This window comes from Octodon degus, unplaced genomic scaffold (assembly GCF_000260255.1).
Source record: "Octodon degus isolate 3935 unplaced genomic scaffold, OctDeg1.0 scaffold00004, whole genome shotgun sequence".
NCBI classification, from domain to species: Eukaryota; Metazoa; Chordata; class Mammalia; order Rodentia; family Octodontidae; genus Octodon; species Octodon degus.
In genome coordinates, this window is record NW_004524580.1 from 2,551,278 (window position 1) to 2,571,720 (window position 20,443).

Here is a 20,443-nt window from a genome sequence, read left to right on the forward strand (position 1 = left end):
TTTTTTTTTTTCTTTTTCTTTCTTGGTACCAGGAATTGAACTCCAAATCTTACGCTGGCCAGGAAGGTGCTGTGCCTCTGAGCAGTATGTCATGTCCCAAAGTTTAGTTTGCAAAGCCTTGGAAGTGTTTTTCATTTCTATGCCTAAACTACACTCAGTCCTGGCAAGAAGGAAGCCATTGTCAACCAGCTCTATTCTCAAGGTCTTTGCCATGCTAATTAGTGTCAGATCTGTACCTAGTTCACAGGCCCAGGCATGTGCAGAAGTTCCAAAACAGCCTCACAGAGTCTCTAAATCTCTTACTGTGCTATTCAAGGCTCTCATTTCTCTACTGTCCACCTGGCTACTCCCACTTCGCTGGATATTCCATTTTATTTAACCAGATTCACCTGTTTTCATGTTTGAGCCATGTTCAGAACCCCAGCAGAAGAAGAACAGAGACACAAAAGAAGAGTTTGGCTCTGCCCTCTTGAAGCCACAGGTGAAGAAAGAATTCTCTCCTCAGAATTTTGGCTCTTTGGTTCCATGCTGGCCCCTTTTGGGGTCATAATCGCTGCCACCAGATTACCTGGGGTCTGGGACATGAAAGAATGAACAAAAAGGAGTGTAACTACCTTGGCGAGTTTTTTTTACCATCAGAGTACTAAGAGTTCCATTTCTTACAAATTCTATTTCTTACCCCTTGAATCAAAACCAGAGGGCTCTCCTAAATTTCTTTTTCTACACTAGAAAGCTCCCTGGATTCTAGGCAATATTGAGTCTAGGTTCGGGCATTACTACAGTAAAGAAAAATCAAGAACTCACCATGCTTTGAACTCTGGTTCTTTCTTGATCTGCCGACAGATACGTACTCTTTACAGTTCTCAGACAGCTGCCTACCCATCCTATCCAGGACTTAGTTTTATTTAGTGGAAGAGAAAATTACAGTGTAATTATTGCATATTACCTGGAACCAGAATTTGAAGATAAGTTTTTAAATAGAAAATGTGGCTCTACCCCTTTCTCTTTGTAAACACTTAAAAACAACAAAGATAGGGGCCGAGGAGATGCTCAGTAGAATAAGCACTTGCCTGGCAAGCACAAGGGTCTGAATTCAATCCCTTGTTCCAGAAAAAAAAAAATCAAAGATAACAAGAAATAAATATAAACAACATCTTCACTGAAATCAGTAATCATTGGCATTCTTCTACCAAGTAATTACAGCAGCAGTCAAATTCAGAGGATTGATCCATGACTGAAAATCTCAAAGCTCATAGAGCACATTTTCAAAACAGGTGGCCAACTCTGAGAGAAAGACCTAACAATTCCTTTTTCAACATAAACAAAATGCATAAGTAGAATGAAGAACTCCCACGAAGTTTTCCACAATGAGAAGTAGAAGCAGTTTGTAATGTATTGAATAATATCCCTCCTCCAAAATTAAATTACTAAAGAATTCAAAACCATTTTATATCTGTATTATAAAATAGTTAAGAAAGATATACCGCTACTTTTTCTTAATGCAGTGAGAAGAAAGATTTGTACTAATAATGTTTGGACAGGATATCACATCTGCATCTTGTACTATGAATACTACGAAGACAACAATACACAATGTATTAATGATTGTAACTGTCCTACTAACCTGTTTTGAAACTGTCTCATTGCTATTTGTTTCTCAATAAAATTAATTTAAAAAAGGAAAGTTAATCTAGGAACTAGTAAGCAATTACTACTAATTAGCAAGATAAAATGAGGTGATACTAGATTACAGGTGAGCTCTGAATCCCCTGATTGGATCCTTATTAGACATGGAATCATCAACGACATGAAAGGACTAGAGGGAAAGGACCTCATGAAGACTGAGTCAGGGATGGAAGCCAAAAGAAGGCCAAGGATTTCTGGGGAGAGATTGAGAATCATCTTGCTGTAGAAGCTTTTAAAGGTGTATGACCCAGCTGCCACCTGGATTTCAGATTTCTGATATCCAGAACCACAGAAGGAAAACTTTTTGTAATTTTTAGAGATCTAGTTTGTCATAATTTGTTACAGCCTTCTTAGGAAACCAATACACAGATGATAAATCACTTTTAGAAAAATCATATCTTTTCATTAAGACATTTGGCCTGAGCAAACAAATCTCTTTTGATTTGACCTCAGCAGTATAACTGTTCATTTTTGTTCTATAGGGAGAAATCATGACTAAAAGCTACCCCAGGCACACAACCTTGTGACATAAAGAAATTGCCAATGAACCAGAAATTTTTTTCAGTTAACCTAGAAACTGATCCAGCTTTTGTCCCCCCATAATAGCCTTCAAGTACTTTGAATGTGGAAAACTAAAGGGAGGGATCAGACAGAGAATGATTGGGAAGGGGAAGTGAAAAGAATTAAGCTGTGTTACAGTTAAGTTGTACATGTACCAACTCCACATGATGAGTATAATCATTATGTACTGTAAATACATATGAATTAAATTAAAAATAGAAAGAATGTGGCAGACAGCCTCAAAGGGGACCACTTATGATTCCCAACTTCTGGTATCTGGCTCATGATGTAATGCCCTCTCTTTGAATGTTATTGGTACCTGGGACTTGATTCTCACAATTAGAGTACAACACAGGATACACAATGTCAATCCTAGATGAAGTGAGATGCCAGTGGTGATGAAATATCACTCCTGTGAATCTGTCACAGAAGACTTAATATTGGCAACAAACTCTCATTCTCCTGATGGCCCTGAAGAAGCAGTCATGTTGTTAGCTGGCTAGGGAGAGAGCCATGTGTCAGAGAACTGTAGGTCACTACTAGAACTAAAGCTGATCTCCAGTCAATAGCTTGCAAAAGCTCAAGTTCTTAGTCCTATAACCATAGGGAGATGAATTCTTCCACAACGTAAGTTTGGAAGCAGAACTGTTTCCAGTCAAGCCTTGACTTGACTCAAAACAGTTGATTCAAACAGTTGAATCAACACTTGATGCCAGCCCAGTGAGACCTTGAAACAACAGAGCAATAATTATACCTTGAATCCTGACCACAGAATGTGATCATTAAATGTAACATTGAAAGTATATACTACATGCCACGAAAAAGTGATAAAGAATAGCTAATGTGGTAGACATAGCATAGTAAGTTAGTGAATTTCAGTAAAAAAGAAGCAATCCTTTAAGCATGTAAGCAATCATATAAAACCAATTACTAGAGAGCTTAACAGTCTTGGTTGAATGAGAAAATCTGCCACTCAGAGTTCTGGCAATAAAGTGCTTAATATAAGAAATGCAGTTTTGTTTGACTTCTATAAGCATTAGTGGAGCCAAGGTCGGGAGGCTGTCCCCAAAGGCAGGGAAGTAGCTGCAAATCAGTACTTCTCTATGGTAAGCAAAGCCATTGTGAATGTTATATTCATCCAAGTCTTTGTCTTACAGTCACCTCTCGAGAGCTATGTTTCTACTCCTCTTGTGTCTCTCAAATTTCATTTGTGTGCTAATCACAGGCCAACTCTAACCTGAAGCTACATAAAGAGTCACAGAACTGCTGTTTCTGGCTTCATCTCTACAATACAAAATCAAGTATAAACTGGTGTGGTCCTAATACTAGGTTAGCAATTGACTATCCAACATAAAGGGCAAAAAAATCAGTCTTGTTTCAGATTCTGTCCTGTAACAGTCAACACTAAGAAACAGTGTAGTGATGCCTATTCATCCTTAATTCAACCAACAATTTATGCCCAGCCAGGCCTGTTATTCAATTATAAGCAAATGGGCAATTGTTTGAGAGCCTTAAATAATTTCGATTTGCAGTTCTCATAGGCAGTTCCGCAATGCACTTTAGAAGACAACCTTCACTAAAGGATTAATTAAAAAACTGCATTGAAAGAAATATTTGTGAGCACTGAACCCTAGCAGATATACTAAACAAATCTGGTGATAACACCACAAAAATGTGCATAAAATAATTTTTGTCAATATAAAAATAATGCCATGAATAAAAATTTGGAAAAAAATATATATTCATTTATAACTAGAGACAGAGGTACTATTTAAAAACTGATAAATCCAAAAAAATAAATGGATATAAATATTTAATGATATGCAAGTAGCATAAGAATATGATCAATGAAACTTAATGAGAAGTGAAGGAAAGGGAAAAGAAATATTATTACTTATACAAAGGACCAGCAGATATTAATACACAGGATAAAAATACAAACCATAGTAAAAGATTCCTTTTAAAAAGTTTCTATAATCTAGAAATGATTATATAATATGTGAAGCAAGACCAAGTACAAAATTCTAAAATAACCTCAGAGATCCATTGGAAGGTCAATTCATTACCAAGGTACCTGAAGCACAAGCTCTAAATTTTCCCCTTGGTAAAGCCCAGGTTGACACTGGGTTTTCTACTTGTGCAAACTCTTTTATCCTTCCACTCTTTTCTCGTGGTATTTAGGAAGGGTTTTCTGACCTACTCTGCCACCATGAGTGATGAAAGGCGATTTAGTTCCTGAAAAGTATTATGATTTCATTGAGCTAAGTAGCTAAAAACACTGCAGACTGGGTGATAAGGAAAACTTTGTCATCTCAGAAATAAAGAGCAATGGAAAGCCTCTGAAAATAAGAGGAAATGAGTTAATTTGTAAAATTAACTTGGAGCAATCTAGGGAGAGAATAAGAGATGAAAATCGGACATGAAAATCCTACATAGTCAGAACTGGAACAATCATTAGATGGCAGAGGTGAAGGGACTTACACAAGGTGACACAGTGATGTGGACGCAGAACTGAGACTAGGATCCGTATCACCCCACTCCTGTATTTCCACTTTCTAGGGTAGCAGGCTGGCTTTTACTAAAAAGGAGCATTTTGCAGTTGATGATTGGCTAGTTGGAGAGGGGGACCTTTGGAGGGGAAGATACAAAAAATGGGAGAATAATGCTTGAAAATGAGGAGGATAGTGACATTATTATTGGAGAAATGCTTTACTATACAGAAAGAAGAACTTTTATGTAATTCTTTATAGACTTTCTCTTTCTTTCTAGGTAATGCAGATCGTGATCAAGCCATATGTATGTATTATTGTCCTTTATTTCTTGAACAATTTAAACATTTTCATGTGAAATCCAGCTTTCAATTGCTTCTTTACTTACAGATTACCAATTTTGGTATCCACGTTGGGAAGTACCCCGGCCAATTGTGTGTGATCCGCTGTGCATGTTTGTTTTATTAGTGAGATTAGTATGCTTTCTGATGTGTGTCATGATTGTTTTGATAGTACAGCCTCATTTTCCATATATCTTCTTGGAAAAACAGATGGTATTTACTCCTGAAGAATCTGAAGTCGAAAAAGAAAAGGAGGAGAAAGAAAAGGTACAGAAGGAAAAGAAATCAGAAAGAAAAAAAGAGGAGAGAAAAGAGGAAGAGAAAATAGAAGAGAAAAAGAAAGAGGAAACAGAAGAAGAGGAAACTGAAAAAGAAGAGGAAGAGGAAGAGGAAGAGGAAGAGGAGGAAGAAGAGGAGGAAGTGGAGGAGGAAGAAGTGTCATCATGAGTCAAGAGCGTGACACAGAAGCTACAAACAATAAAAAATACACAAGCCATTATACGGTGTTTTTATTCTTTCCTATATTAATTCAACAAATTTAAATTTGAAAATTAAATGCAAACAAAATATGTGTTAAATAGAAAATATTAAGACATACTGAGGTACTACAAACAGATAAAGATATGACAAGATGAACACTAAAAAAGATTTGACTCACCTGATCATCTTAAAATGCCTCCGTGGTATCCTGACAAAGGAGTAAATCTTCTAAATCTCTTTCTACCTCTGAGCTTTAAATACTTTTCATAGGAGTTAACAAGTTTCTCAACTATTAGATAATATTGTCTATATGGGATGCTTAGGCCCATTTAATGACTATTGGTTGGTTCGTTTTTATTACCATCAGAGGTGTTACTGGTGGTGCTGATTTTCTCCGTGTGATAGTAAGCTTTATTTATCTTTATAACATGTGTTTTTGGAATGGCTTAAGTATATCCTGTTAGAAGATAATGAATGACCTGCTAGAAAATACATTTATTATTTCTACTCCATGTTCAGTATTTCATTAAAGACTCGGTATAGTTTTCATCAAGGAATAATAAATGCAAAAATTTATGTATCACTGCAGTGTGGCTACTTCCAAATTTACATTATGAAGTAAAATATATGCTTCATTTATCTGTAGTTTTTCAGGATGCTTAAAAACGGTAGCAATTTTATAAAGTAAGTTATCTAGCACTGTTAATACTAATAAAGGAATTGTGTAAAGTTCTTAATGTTGCAAAACACATCAAATGACATACGCGCTCTACTTGTCTATTATCTTTCATTGTATCAATATTTATTAAAATCCTATTCCAAAATGAGCCAAGATTAGAGTAATAGCCACCCCCCGAAAACACTGTCTTTTTGGATGTGAATTTCTGTAGTGTGTTTGTATTCTGCTTCATAGAAACCACTTCCAAGCTGCTTTCTCATGATTATTTCATTCTCTTTGGGATGTTAATGTCTTCATTTTAAAAATGAGAAACTTGACTTGATGTCCTAAAATCGGTGAACCTTGGACAAAATTTCTGAGTAATAGGATGCATCTATAACTAAAACTTTTTATGATACTATGCTGATTTCCACATTTAACTCAATTCTGTGTCTGTATATTTCTCAATTTTTATCTTCTATAGCTAACCTTCAATATATTGGTCAGGCAATAATATGATTGCCCTCGGCCAACAGCACTTTCAGTGGCAGCAATCTCCCTCCATCCCCGGGTCCTGTGGCCATAGCTGGGAGCACTTTTGATTGTCACGAGCAGGGAGGTATTTCTGCTGTCTGGTCAGCAGAGGCCAGCAGTGCCACTAAACATCCTCCAACACAGAATGTCTCAACAAAGAATTGTCTAATCTGAATTGTCAGTAGTGCCAAATTGGAACAGTTCTGCTGTAGACCTGTTTCTACCCTCAAAATGTATAAAATACATATGCTTTGGATATGGCATATTTTTCCTTAAGTCACTTTTCTGAACACTGTTCTCCTGTCCTCTTTCCCATCCTTCTCCCTTCCCTTTTCCATACCTATGTGGTTACCCTGGGGCAGTCAGTCACTTATTACTGTGATTGTCTCTGTAGTTCTGGGATGGTTGGCACAGCTGAGCCACATTGCAGTATTTAGTTTAGGAATGCAAATAAACATTCAGAGCAGGTCCTACCTGGTGACAATGTAAAGTTTTATTATGTAAAGATTTGAAGCTATTTAGCAGACTATATGGGGTAAAAAGAAATACAAAGGAAAAAGCAATGAAAGTTTATCCCCCTAAAACCTAGGTTTAGATCCTCTCATAGAAACTGTTTTGTTTTCCAGAATATATTCCTTCATATCCGGACATGGTTAAAGAAACAGTATGTCCTCTTCAGTTCTATTTCCTAAATCTGTGTCCCAGGCATGATTTCTAGTTCTCCTAGAACCCAACACCCATTGTGTTTATTAAGCTTAGGTTTTTAAAATTTGTTTTTTATACAAGTTACCAGTTGATCCATTCACTAAGCATAAGCTTATTAGCATGAATGCCAGAGATGTCCAGGGAGAGCATCTTTGTTCTATTTCTATGACATGGAGTTCAAGTAAGTACTTCAGAGTGGCCTGGGTTAGTTTGGAGTGATGGATGAGGATTTCTTTCCTTAAAGTACTTTGTAGTCTACTCTGCACTATAAACTCTGACCACTGAGATTTTCCTGGTGTTATTGAAGTAATCTCTAGTTAAAGGCTCTGTTCTAGACTTATATGCAGGATATGACCAAGGCTAGAAAAAGAGATAATTCTAGTCCCTTCCTCATTATACTTTCAGTTTTGCAGGCATACATTTGCTAGTGAGGTCTAGTACTATTATGTGTGTAATCCTGTGATTACATTACCCAGTACTAGATAATGCTGCTGATTTGTCTATGCCCTAAACTTTTTTTGTGTCCTTTACATCTGTAAAGACTGTTTAATATTCTCAAATGATTGTGTGCTGTATACTCATCAGTCTATGCACATTGTCAGAATAGTATTTGTACAGAGTGATGGCAATGGGACTCTGAGATAATTAATGGGAAGGAGATAATACTGTGATATCATGATGACTTTTTGCTGGCCCTTGGTTTAGCTAAGGCCTTAAGAAGTATGTCAGTGAATATCGACTCAATGCTAGTCATCCAGTGCTATTATCAGGCTTCCATTGAGACAGGCATGGGTCAAGAATGTTATTCTTTAAAATTAAATAGAGAAGGTTTCTGGGTTTTCTGAGACCTCACATTCTCAAACAATGAACTGTAGAGCTTGATGATTACTACACTATGAGATAGAAAGTACAAGCAACCAGACACAGCAGGGGAGTGAGCCTGCTGGACAAGGAATGGTGACTCTAATGGAAGTAGAAACCACATTCTTTCAGGGCAACCACGAACCTTTTCTATATAATTCAACACAATGTTGCTGGGAAACCTTGTTTATTTGCTGGGAGTCACTGAATAGTATCTTTTCCTTTCCATCCATGGCACAAGCTCAGCATTAGGGCCAGCCAGATTGCTCAGCGAATTAAAGTGCCAGCAAGCAGGTACAGGGGCCGGGGGTTCAATTCCCAGGTCTGCTGTGCTGGCCCTGCCCCCGGGGTGCACTGAGATGGCAATTGAGAGTGGGCATGGTAGCACACACCTGAAATCCCAGCTCTTGAAAGACTGTAAACAGGCAGATCATTATGAGTCCAATCTAGTAGTGAGACTTCTATAGAAGTCTCTACCCAGAGACTATAGACCTTCCCCACCACCAAAAAAAATGGAGCTCATCATTGTCCTGAAAGAGGTGACTGTCAAAATTACATGCCCATTAACAGATTGGGAATACTGCTTCAGTCAGAGAAAAGGTAATCTTAATCAGCATGAAATAGAATATCTAAAAATATGTAACAGGGTTGGGGAGATGGCTCAGTGGAATAAGCACTTCCCTGGCAAGCACAAGGGCCTGAGTTCAATCCCTGGTTCTGCCAAAAAAAAAGGGGGGGCTGCCCCTTAGCTCAGTTCCGTAAGTGACTGCTTCAGCAAAGCAGTCAGGCCCAGGTTGCTGTGGTTCGATCCCCACAACTCAAGCCAGCCAAACCTGCCCTGAAGGCATTCAGAGCAAAATAAATAAATAAATAAAAATATGTAACATCTGAGAAGTATGGTCTTCTGCTTTTTAAGTATACTTGATAGACTCTTGTCAGTAGAGAAAACCATTATCACTAACCTGTCTCATATGAGTTGTAACAGAGCAGCATTGGTGACTGGCCTGCCCCACAGAGTACTGCTGGTGTGTGTGTGTGTGTGTGTGTGTGTGTGTGTGTGTGCATATACAGTTTTAAAAGACTTTGCTATATCTTCTGGCAATAATATACCAGTTTTGAGGAAGAGAACTTCAGAGCTACACAGCACAAAACACCCAGAGAGTCAATAAGAGTAATGATAACTAGGCCACTCCCTTCTACCCTTGCCTCCTGTTCTTAGAGAGGCTTCCTAGTAGACGTGTTCTTGCAAAATATTGCTTATAGACTGGAGTATTAGCTTTCCCTTTAAGAAACTATTCTAATACTGTGTAACAGTGTAACATGGTATTATTTCTAATATATTGGATTCCATAGTTAGGCTTTCCCACATAACTCCTTCACTATGAAGCACCACCTCTGCCTGGGCACTACCTTTGTAGCATTCTATGCCTGTGCATCAGGCACTCAGAAAATTTATATGAGGGAGTGAGCTGGACCTCTGTTAATGGACCTCTGCTAAATTTATTACTTGGTAAGTTCTGGACCTATGGTCCTTTTCAATTCAATTAGATGTTATACCTCTTTTGTTGCAGTAGGGTATGGTAATGTGGCAGTCTTTCATTTATTTTTGAACTGTCTTGGCAACTTATCCTAGATCTCTACCTAAAATTCTTTTTTTAAAAAAAATGTATTTGATACAGTGTCTCACTATATAGCTAAGACTTGTAGTGATCCTCCTATTTTTAGCCTCCCCAGCCCTGCACCACCATGCTCAGACTTGGTTGCTGACTCAGTGAACCCAGAAGTGGGGCCAGTGCCACATGTGGTGCTGGGATTGAACCTTGGTCCCTGTACTTACCTAAGCAGGTGCTTAGTCCTCTGAGTTATCTCACTGGCCCTCTACCTAAAATTCTTATTAAAGTTATAAGTTATTTTGGAGTACATACATCTTACTACCCTAGCATATTAGCCACAACTTGTTCCTCTTGGCAGGCCAGCATGACTCATTGATGTAAAAGATAAACATGAAGTTGTACAGAATTCCAGACAGTGCATAAGTCTTCTCAATATATTTTGACAAAAGGTAAGATGGTTAACACAGTTTTAGGCAGAAAGTATATCCCTTATATATGTTAAAACCCTCTTGACCAATTTGGGGGGGGGAGATCTGAAGCCTTATTAATTTGTGTAAGCAATAGTATATTATCTAGCATGGAAACTATGATTTTTCTTTTTTGATATTGTTAGAATCTACAGGCATTGTCCAGGTTCTATCTGGTTTCTGCAGGAACCCGCGGAGTCCATTAATCTCCAGGGTAAACTAAATATTGGTTTTAATTTTCTACTTTAGGTCAGTAGTATCTGAGGCTTGCAGTTGGTCCTCCTCTACAGCAGCCAAGGACCCAGTGTGGAAGTCACCCTGCAAGCATCTTCACCACAAGAATACATTCATGGCCATTTAGCATGCCAGCAGAACAAGTAGATTGACAGCAAGCTAGTCTTTGACTAGTATCCTTTTATATGACTGCAGGTGACCAACTCTAATAGAGGCCTATGATGATATTTTGGTTTTCTACATATTAATGTCAACTTAGATCCTGTACTCAGTAGCCTTCAAACTATGGGGACATTTCTGTTTTAAATATCTTTTCATTCAAGTAAACATCATAAATCCCTCTGGAAAAGGAATAGGCAAACCCTTAAAGTATGTACTTATGAGTATATACTAGTGGGGACACAGGCACCTCTTTGGTCAGTGGGACTGAAAACTGGTTCCAGTCCAGTAACTGAGAAAGCAATAATGGTTTCTTCTTTTTTCTCTACCACTACTAAAACTAACTGCCATTTCAGATCCTCCTCAAGGCAATGTCAAAGCTAAGTTATGAGTGCCAGAGTTTTATTGGTTGATGCCAATAAAAACTGAGGCATCAAAGAGCACAGTATGGGAAACGGGAGAGAATAACTTTACAGTGGAGAAAACTGACAGACACTACACCAGCCAGGTGATAAATGTCAATACCCACAGTAGTATGTCAGGTACATAAGCATTCTTGATCTGTTACGATAAAAACAGCACTTTACCTCTGTGATGTTCTTCCCAAGAATATATAATCCCAGTCTAACCAGGAAAAAATCATCAAACAAACTTCTAGGGGATTTAACAAAATATTAAGCAGTATTCAAAGCTGTCAAGAACATCAAAAACAAAGTCTGAGAGAACATCACCAATAGGAATCTAAGTGCTTCTGCAATTGCTGAACTTATATCCTTAATAGGATCCTGGAACAGACAAGAATTTTAGGTAAAAACTAAAAAAATGTGAATAAAGTAGGAGCTTTATTTCATCATACCGGTATTCATACACTAATTGTGAAAAATATCAATCTAGACATTAGTAACAAGGGAAAATAGATATGAGTTGTATGGAAATTTAATAGTGTTTATGTAGTTTTTCATTAAATGTAAATATGTCCTAAAATAGGTAAGTATTTTTTGTTGTTGTTTTGTTTGGTTTGGTTTTTTGGTGGAACCAGGGATTGAACTCAGACCCTTGCGCTTGCCAGGGAAGCACTATCTACTGAGCCATTTCTCCAGCCCCCTAAAATAGGTAAGTTTTATAAGAAAATAAAAAATATATTTTGTTATTGTCTCAGTTACTTTTTCCTCATTGCTCAGACAAATATCTGACACTCAAAATGAAAGAAGGAAAGGTTTGTTTAGCTCACAGTGGGGGCTTCAGTCCATACTTGGCTCGCTCCAGGGCAGAAGGCAGCAGTTCATGAGGAAGGAGCAGCCGTTGCAGCATCTGCCAAGCCTCTCTCCCTTCCTTGCACACTGAACGTGAAGACCGGAGCTCCACTCCGAAGGTGGGAGCTGCCCTGAATCTGCATGCTGCACAGACACAGAGGTGCAGTGAAGATGGGAGCTCCTCCAAGGAAGTGGGGCACACAGAAGCCTTCCTCAACCCCTGTATGTACCCTTTCTGCGCTGAGCCTCTCTAGGGTGGTCCCTCCCTGCCCTAGGACGGGCCCCACACCCCAGGGCATGGAATGGCCAAGAGGATCCAGCCATGCTATGACATCTCAAGTTGACAGTGCATCAGCCACCACAGTTGTACGTGAAAATTACATGAAATTCAAATTGCAGTGGTCCCTAAGTAAAGTTTTATGCGCGCGCGCACACACACACACACACACACACACACACACACACCAATGATAAGGGATAGAGGAAGCCCAGAGTAGGTAATAAACACTCCTGATTACAAAGCATCTCTAGTCTCAGGTTACAAAGCAGCTGTGAAGAAATCGCAGCGCGCTCACAGAAGGGGGAGCTGTAGCACATGGTCCTTCACAGAGATCGTTCATGTTCAGAGTGTGTCAGCCCAAAACAGCTTAGTACAGCCCTCCTGTTGGATGGAACCCCCTGGAAGCGTGGCCGTGCCTGCAGTGCTGCAGCAGATTCCTGAGGTGCTGCACCTGGGGACTGTCACCTACTCACACTCCTTGAAGTAAGTCCTTTGGAAAGGACAGCTGTAAGGGATGCACATGCACCTCTCATAAAGGCAAGTACTGATTCTGAAATCATAGAACCTGTAAACCAGAAAGCCATTTTCCTGGAGCCAACAGTGCCCCCCCGCATAAGGTGATTTAACCTTTCAGGCTTGTGGTGGCTATACAAATCTCTGTAATCAGGAAAGGAAAAAAAATGGAGCTTGGTTTATGGACAACAATAATTCATTGATAGAATTTTGTATCTGAGAGAACACCAGGTAACAGAACATTTCTAATTGGCAAAATGGTCACAGTTATATACAGTGGCTGACACTATCTGTTGATGAGAGAAACAGATAAGTAGTCATTTGTTCATGTAACGATTCAGCTTATTTACAAAATGTGTCAGTAGGACACAGTGAGCAAGTCATAAAATCATTTGGATTCTGGACTTAATGCTACTTTGATTACGATTTCAGCAATCTGTGGTCTTTTATACACATGTAATGGCTACAGTTTCACCCACAGAGTTGGTAGGATGCATCAGCCCTTTCTTTTAATACCAAGGCAGGTCTGAGGGTGTGTGCTTCTGATGTAGAAGAAGGAAATTCCCAATCTTCTAGATATCTGGGATGAGTTTGCACTCTCTGAAGTTAAAGAATAAATCTTAGGAACAATGGAGGTTAACAGCAGAATGTATTTACTGGGGGAAAGAAAGCTCCCATCCAAGAGAGACAGAAGGGGTCCTCGTGGGTTGGCCTTTTCTAGGGATTCTTTTTTTTTTTTTTTTGTGGAAGCGGGGATTGAACTCAGGACCTCATGCTTGCCAGGGAAGTGCTTATTTCACGGAGCTATCTCTCTGGCCCTTCAAGGGATTTTTATAGAGCAAATTCATGATATGAGGTGGATCCAAGGTGGGAAATGAGGGAATCTGTGAGGCAAGCATGAGGGGAGATGAAACTATGGTTAACCAATAAGATCACAAGCGTTATTGCTCAGGTAAAGTGGATTAAATCTGGATCAAATGAAGAAGCAAGTCATGCAGCAAGAAGGCATAAATACAGAACTGGGGCTGTTCCTGTAGGGGCTTGGGTTAGTGGCTCTTACTGGCTTTCTCAAGCTTGTGATACCTATTCAGAATATCAATACCTGATTTTTATCCTTAGGAAGTATGTGGATGCATTTATTTTCTCTTTTGTCTTGAGGTCTGCCCCTCAGGGAGGTATTGATTCCCCCACAGTTGCAAGGTGTTATGGTTTGTATATAGTTGTTCCCCCAAAGCCTCATGCAGTCTTGGGGCAGCTTTTGGACTTTGTGATTGATTATTGTGGGTGTGGATGCTGCAGGTGTACTGGGGCAGGTAATTTGCATTTCAATGTAAGGAGGAAAGAGAAGTTAGCTGCTTGAACTGCTGCTACTCCTTTTGCTCTTGCTCTTTGCCACCACCCTGAAAGGTGGTTCTCTGCCATGTGCCACTCTGCCTTGGAGCCAGCTGAATACGGATTGAAACCTCCAGTTACTGTGAGCTAAATAAACCATTCCTTCCTTCATTTTGAGTGTCGGGTATATGTCCCAGCAACAAGTAAAAAGTAACTGAGACAGAATTTGGTACCGCCAGAGTGGGGTCATTGCTGTGGCTATGCCTGACAATGTGGATTACAAACTTTTTGGAATGGTTTATGGGAAGAAATAGGAAAGGTCCAGAGATGTCACCTACAAACGCACTGAAACAGCTTTGGCCTTTCTGTTTGGGAGCTTCTGGTCAGAACTCAGACCAGAATGCTGATAGGAAGCCTGGCTGTAAGGACCAGGCTGAGGAGGTTTCTGCTGGGAAGAGGGAAAGCATTGGTTGTTGGACTGTGGATGATTTGTGTTATGGCTTGGCATAAGGTTTGTCTGCATTTTGCTCCTGTCCAGAGACTTTGCCTGAGACTAAAATTAAGCACAGTGGACTAGTTAATCTTGAAAAGGAAATTTCAAAGCAGCCAAATATTGGGGCAGTGGCATGATTGTTTTTGGGAGCTTTTAGCCAGATTTATGTTAAGAATGAAGAGCAAAGAGATGAAAAGGATGATTTAAAATGTGAGTTTAGCCAGAATGGAAGCACCAGGAAAGCTGTGGACTGCAAAGATAGAACTGAGAGGATCTCCATTGCCAAGAAGAAATAAGAAAATGGACAGGATGGCCTGAGGGCATCACACGAGGCGGCAGGTCTCCACCTTTTGCAGCCTCAGAATTGCAAAGGTCAGGGACTTTGCCTTGAGGGGAAAGCAACATAGCCCCCTGTTCCAGAATGGCCACAGCAGCCACACCAGGTTCCAGAATGGTGCCAGCATGGAGAAATTATTCCTCAGAATCAGGGTCAGAGTGCTCAGTAATCCAGGCACTCAAGACCTACAGCCAAGAGAGAAGGAAGCCTGGCTACTGCTCCAGCTGGCAGCAGCCCTTGGCAACACCCACATGGCTTTGGTTTTAGGCTCATTCAGAATGTAGGAGTTCAGAGGTTCACAAGGCTTCCACCTCAATTTCAGAAGAAGGCCTGGGAGGCGAGGCAGTGTGCCCTTGAGAGGGCAGTGTGTGAAGCTGTGAGAGAGAAGCCTATTGAGTGGAAACCTCAGAAGTCTGACAAAGCCAGGAATGTGGATGGTCTAAGGAAAACTGCAAAAAGTGAACAAAGGAGGCCTGAGAGAAAAGCCGTAGGAGCTACCCACAGGAGTGCCATAGGGGTGCAGCCACCTAAGGATTTTGAAGCACACGACTCATTACAGGGTGTTTTGGACAGTCCACAGGGAACAACAGGACTTAACTTTTGTCCTTCTGGACTTTGGCCTTGTTTTGGTCCCAATTGTTTGTATCCTGCTGTGTATACCTTTGGAATGGCAATGCTTATCTTGTTTGTGCCTTTAAAATATTGGAAGTGTTTAAATTTTCATTTGTAGAGGGGCTCACAGCTAAGAGTTTGCCTTAGATCTTGGAAACTTAGGATTTAGACTTTTCAATGTTGCTGAAACTGTTAGGACTTTGGCAACTCTTAGAGATGTCTTTTGCATAAACGGATGTACCTAAGTCTTTGGAGGGCCAGGGGTAACATGGTGGTTCTAAAGTTATACAGTGTTCAAGTTGTGAAATGTTTAAGCATGTCCATGTACCTGGAAATTGACTTTAAAAAGTATACGTCTAGTTGCCAAGTTGACAAAGGGTGGATTGTTTTAGTTGATATATTGTGTCAACTTGGCTGAATCAGCTCCAGCAGTTCACAGCATGGGGGCCCAGCACTGCAGGTGGGCAGAGTCCAACCTGGGGCACTATTGGGCTAGCACTGGGGTGCAATTGGTTCAACCCTAGAGCCGTGGGCTGCCCCAGAGTGACTCAGCACAAAAAGTATATATAAAGGAATTGAGGAAAGTTTCCTGGGCCCTGCCCCACTTCTGCGGAGAAGTCTGTCTTTGAAGAAGCTTGATCTTCCCACCACTTTGAAGGAGCTACGATCGAAGGGAGAGCCTTGGTGGATTCTGCAGCTGCTGCTCCTCCTCTGCTCTTCATTGTTTTCTGCCACATAAACTACTGCCATTTGCCTTGGAGCCAGTAGAATATGGACTGAACCCTTCAGTGACTGTGAGCTAAATAAACATTTCCTTCCTTCATTTTGAGTGTCAGGTATTTGTCCAGCAATGAGCAAAAAAGTAAGTAAGACACAAGGTATCTCTCTCTTACATACTGACTCCTTTGAGGGAGCAGCCTATTTGACTGCCTATGATATTTTATCTAACTTTTTGCCTACAACATTTCTGTGTGTGTGTGTGTGTGTGTGTGTGTGTGTGTATGTATGTGTGTGTGTGTATGATGCAGTTCCACAGGCAACATATGTATTAAATGTTTTAAATGTAGGCTGCCAACAAGCAGAGAAAAGAGTTCGGTCATACTGATATAGGGACGTGAAATTCCCAACCTGGCCTGGATGAGTTCGTGTTCTCTAAAACTGAAGAATGAATTTTAGGAACAAATGGAGGTTGAGGGCAAAACTTCACTGGAAAGGAAAGCTTCTGTCAGAGAGGGACAGAAGAGGGACCTGAGCGGGTTGCTCAGGAAGCTGCCTCTTCCAGGTTACCTTTATAGGGCAAAACCATGTGGGGCTGAGGTAGAGACAAAGGGGTTTCACTTAGGCAGATGCAGGGTGGGACTAAACTATCCTCAACAAATAGGATTACAAGCACTGTTTGCTCAAGTAAAATTGATTAGGCCCAGGACCAAATGGAGTAGCAAGTCACGTAGCAAGCAGGCATGAATGTAAAACAGGACCTTATTGGGAGGCCTTCAAACAATGATTCTTCCTGAGTAATGATCAATCCCGGATGCCAGTCTTTAGGTTTGATTTATAGCAGGGGCCTCCAACCTTCCCACAGTTGTAAAGCACCTGGCTGTTGTTATTTCCTTAGAGGGCTTGACCCTGTCTGACTGCCTACAATTTTCTATCTAACTCAGACTGCCTGCAATAATACCATATGTGCTTCCTCACTATTTTAAGTATTCCTTCAGGTTATCTTCTCTGACCTGGGATGCCAACAGGTCAAGAAAAGATGCAGATGAAAAAAGATAGGTGCAGGCCAGGAGAATGGCTCAGTAGAATAAGCACTTCCTTGGCAAGTACAAGGGCCTGAATTCCAGGACATATGAGAACTTGTACTGTAATGTCATGTAACTTGGCAGTGTCCCAAATTTTCTGATCAAGGAGATTATGCAGCCAAAGAGGAAAGTGATCGATGATGTAGAGTGTGCCTAAGGAGAGTCACATGGAGAGAAAATATTCTCTCAGGCTTTCACAGAGAGCACATTGGCCAAGCAATGGCCGTGACTCATCCACATGGCTGACACTGACAAAGGATCTACTGAGGTACAGGATTTCAGGATAAATCCTGAGGGAATTTCACTGACCTTATCAGACCCAAAAGCTACAACTCTCATTGCATAGATCCTGCTTTACCTTGGTCTTAACCATCCAGCAGAAAAGTATAAAAATGAAGTATAAGAAGTAAAGTTGTGGTGTTATGTTGAGCTGTAGGGGACTCAGGTCAACAATTTCTGACATTGCCAGTCAAACGGAAGACCCAATACTATTATGGACTACTGAACTCTTTTAAAATATTTTGCTGAGTTTACACACCTATAATATTTAAATGATGGAACTTAACAAAAAAAGGGGGAATACAGATGAATGTCCATTTTGTATCTGTGTATTCAAAGTGGTTAGGATAGATATATAGTTACATTCTCTTAATGAATAGAGGGATTTGTTCTAATGGTGTTTGTAAATAGGATATCAAGTCCGCATCTTGTACAGCAGTTAACCACTAGGAAGAATGTATGCAATGTGTTAATTATTGAAACTGTCCTAGTGGTTTGATTTGAAACTGTCTCATTGCTACTTGTTTCTCAATAAAATTATGGAAAAAAAATCCACACACACAAAAAAAACAAGGGCCTGAGTTCAATCCCTGGCTCTGAAAAAAAAAAAAAAGATAAGTGCTTTTAAAAAATAAAAATTAAAAAATATATTCAAAAAAGAAAAACACAAGTGGTGGAAGAAAAAGACCACTTTATTCAGTACTTTTTTATTTTATTTTATTTTTTTTTTGGCAGAACCGGGGATTGAACTCAGATCCTTGCGTTTGCCAGTCAAGCGCTTATCCTACTGAGCCATCTCCCTGGCCCCCTTGGTATTTTATAGAACAGTGCAGAGTAGAAGTGCTGAGGAGGACTTGTACAGCCCCACATTAAGTCTTAATCTTTTAGTGAGTCTGTCTCTCCTCTGTGAATGTGACAACAGCTTCTCAGTTCCTCCTACTTTATGTAAGACAGGTGGCTAGAGTTGGCTGCAATTGGGTGTTTTCCTTCTCTCCTGTCAGCAGGGCTTGGATAAAACTGCAGGAGTTCAGGCTTTGTTAGCGAAGTTTCTGCTGAGGTTTGTCCTTGTTAAATTTAGAGTGCTCTAGAGCATTTCAAAGTAGTTGCTGTGCTTCTCTCCCCACCAAAAAGCACAAGAGGATTTTCCTCAAATATTGACTATGTAGGCCTGCCTTGTAGAGCTCCCAGAGGTGAAGCTCAGAAACACAGAAGTACTGCCCCTGACTGGTTTCACCCTCGAGGTCTAAACTCCCAGATTCTACATGAGCTTCCAGCAATTCACCAAGGACCTTCAGGTTACCCACCTGCCAAGTCCTCGGCAGTGTCTGTTCTGGCCTCTGCTTGGCAAGTGGTGAGGTGTTTATTTAGGGTGCAGCTTACCCTGTGCCCTTAGTTCTTTTGCAGATACAAAAACAGCTGCAGATTTTTCATTTTGCTCAGCTTTTGTACTTGTTAGGAGACAGTACTGACTTGTAAGCTCCTTACATTAGAAACCATAAGCCAGAAATCTTCCTACTAATATTAGGATTGTTGTCATTGGTATTGTATTTAATCTATAGCTTATATAGTGAAAATTGACATTTCTTAATGCAGTTTTTCAGTTTAGGATATTGACTTCATATCTGCTCAGTGCCACCCAGTGCTGTGTGTGTGCATGTGTGTATTGCTAGGGATAAAACCTAAAACCTGAGCATGCTGGGCAAACATCTACTGCTTTGGCCTAAGATTTTAATGCTTCTTGTAATCAAAAATTGCAAGGAATCCTTGTTGAGCCTACCTACATTGAGGCAAGAAGAGTGGTAATTCATTTTTATTAAAATTGATCAAGTAGGAGGCTGCATCTGGCTCCTGCTCCCACAGCCACTGCAGTACACTGAGCTCCATAGAGACAGTACCAGGGCAAGTGAGAGCCAGCTAGGCACTGAGCGACTCTGCACCTTGCTGAGGAAAACAAGTAAACGTGGGCAAAGGAGAGCCAAAGAAGCCAAGAGGCAAGATGTCATCATATGTGTTCTTTGTGCAAACTTGCCAAGAGGAGCACAAGAAGAAGCACCCAGATGCTTCCATTAACTTCACAGAGTTTTCTAAAAAGTTCTCAGAGAGGTGGAAGACCACATCTGCTAAAGAGAAAGGAAAATTTGAAAACATGGCAAAAGTGTTTAAAAGTATATAAGGCTCGTTATAAAAGAGAAACGAAAACTTACATTCCTGCCAAGGGAAAAACAAAAAAGAAATTCAAGGATCCTAATGTACCCAAGAGGCCTCCTTTGGTCTTTTTCTTGTTCTGTTCTGAGTATCACCCAAAAATCAAAGGAGAATATCCTGGCCTCTCCATTGGTGATGTCGCAAAGACACCTGGAGAAATGTGGAATAATACTGCAGCAGATGACAAGCAGCCATACAAGAAGGCTGTTAAGCTGAAGGAAAAGTATGAAAAGGACATCGCTGCCTACCAGGCTAAAGGAAAACCTGATGCAGCGAAAAATGGAGTCATGAAGGCTGAAAAAAGCAAGAAAAAGAAGGAAGAGGAAGGGGATGAGAAAGATGAGGATGAAGAGGAAGAAGAAGTGAAGAGGATGAGGAGGATGAAGAGGATGATGATGAATAAGTTGGTTCTAGCGTAGTTTTTTTGTCTTAAAGCATTTAACCCCCTGTACAAAACTCACTCCTTTTGAATAAAAAAAAAAATGAAATGTAAGGCTGTGTAAGATTTGTTTTTAAAAATGTACAGTGTCTTTTTTTTTTTTTTTTTTT

The 20,443-nt window shown here is 40.1% G+C and overlaps 2 protein-coding genes across 2 annotated transcripts in view; both read left to right on the forward strand.

Annotated features, from left to right (window-relative positions):
* Glipr1l2 (GLIPR1 like 2) overlaps nucleotides 1-5,467 on the forward strand; it is a gene marked incomplete at its 3' end in the record, with an annotated part of 47,573 nt that extends 42,106 nt beyond the window's left edge. The window contains exons 5-6 of the mRNA XM_004623882.1: nucleotides 5,017-5,043; nucleotides 5,127-5,467. Of these exons, the coding sequence (XP_004623939.1) occupies nucleotides 5,017-5,043; nucleotides 5,127-5,467 (368 nt within the window). The remainder of the gene's footprint in view (nucleotides 1-5,016; nucleotides 5,044-5,126) is intronic.
* A 1,931-nt stretch (nucleotides 5,468-7,398) lies between these two features.
* Nucleotides 7,399-20,443, forward strand: part of Glipr1 (GLI pathogenesis related 1) — a 48,422-nt gene continuing 35,377 nt past the window's right edge. The window contains exon 1 of the mRNA XM_004623883.2: nucleotides 7,399-7,413. Coding sequence (XP_004623940.1) covers nucleotides 7,399-7,413 — 15 coding nt within the window. The remainder of the gene's footprint in view (nucleotides 7,414-20,443) is intronic.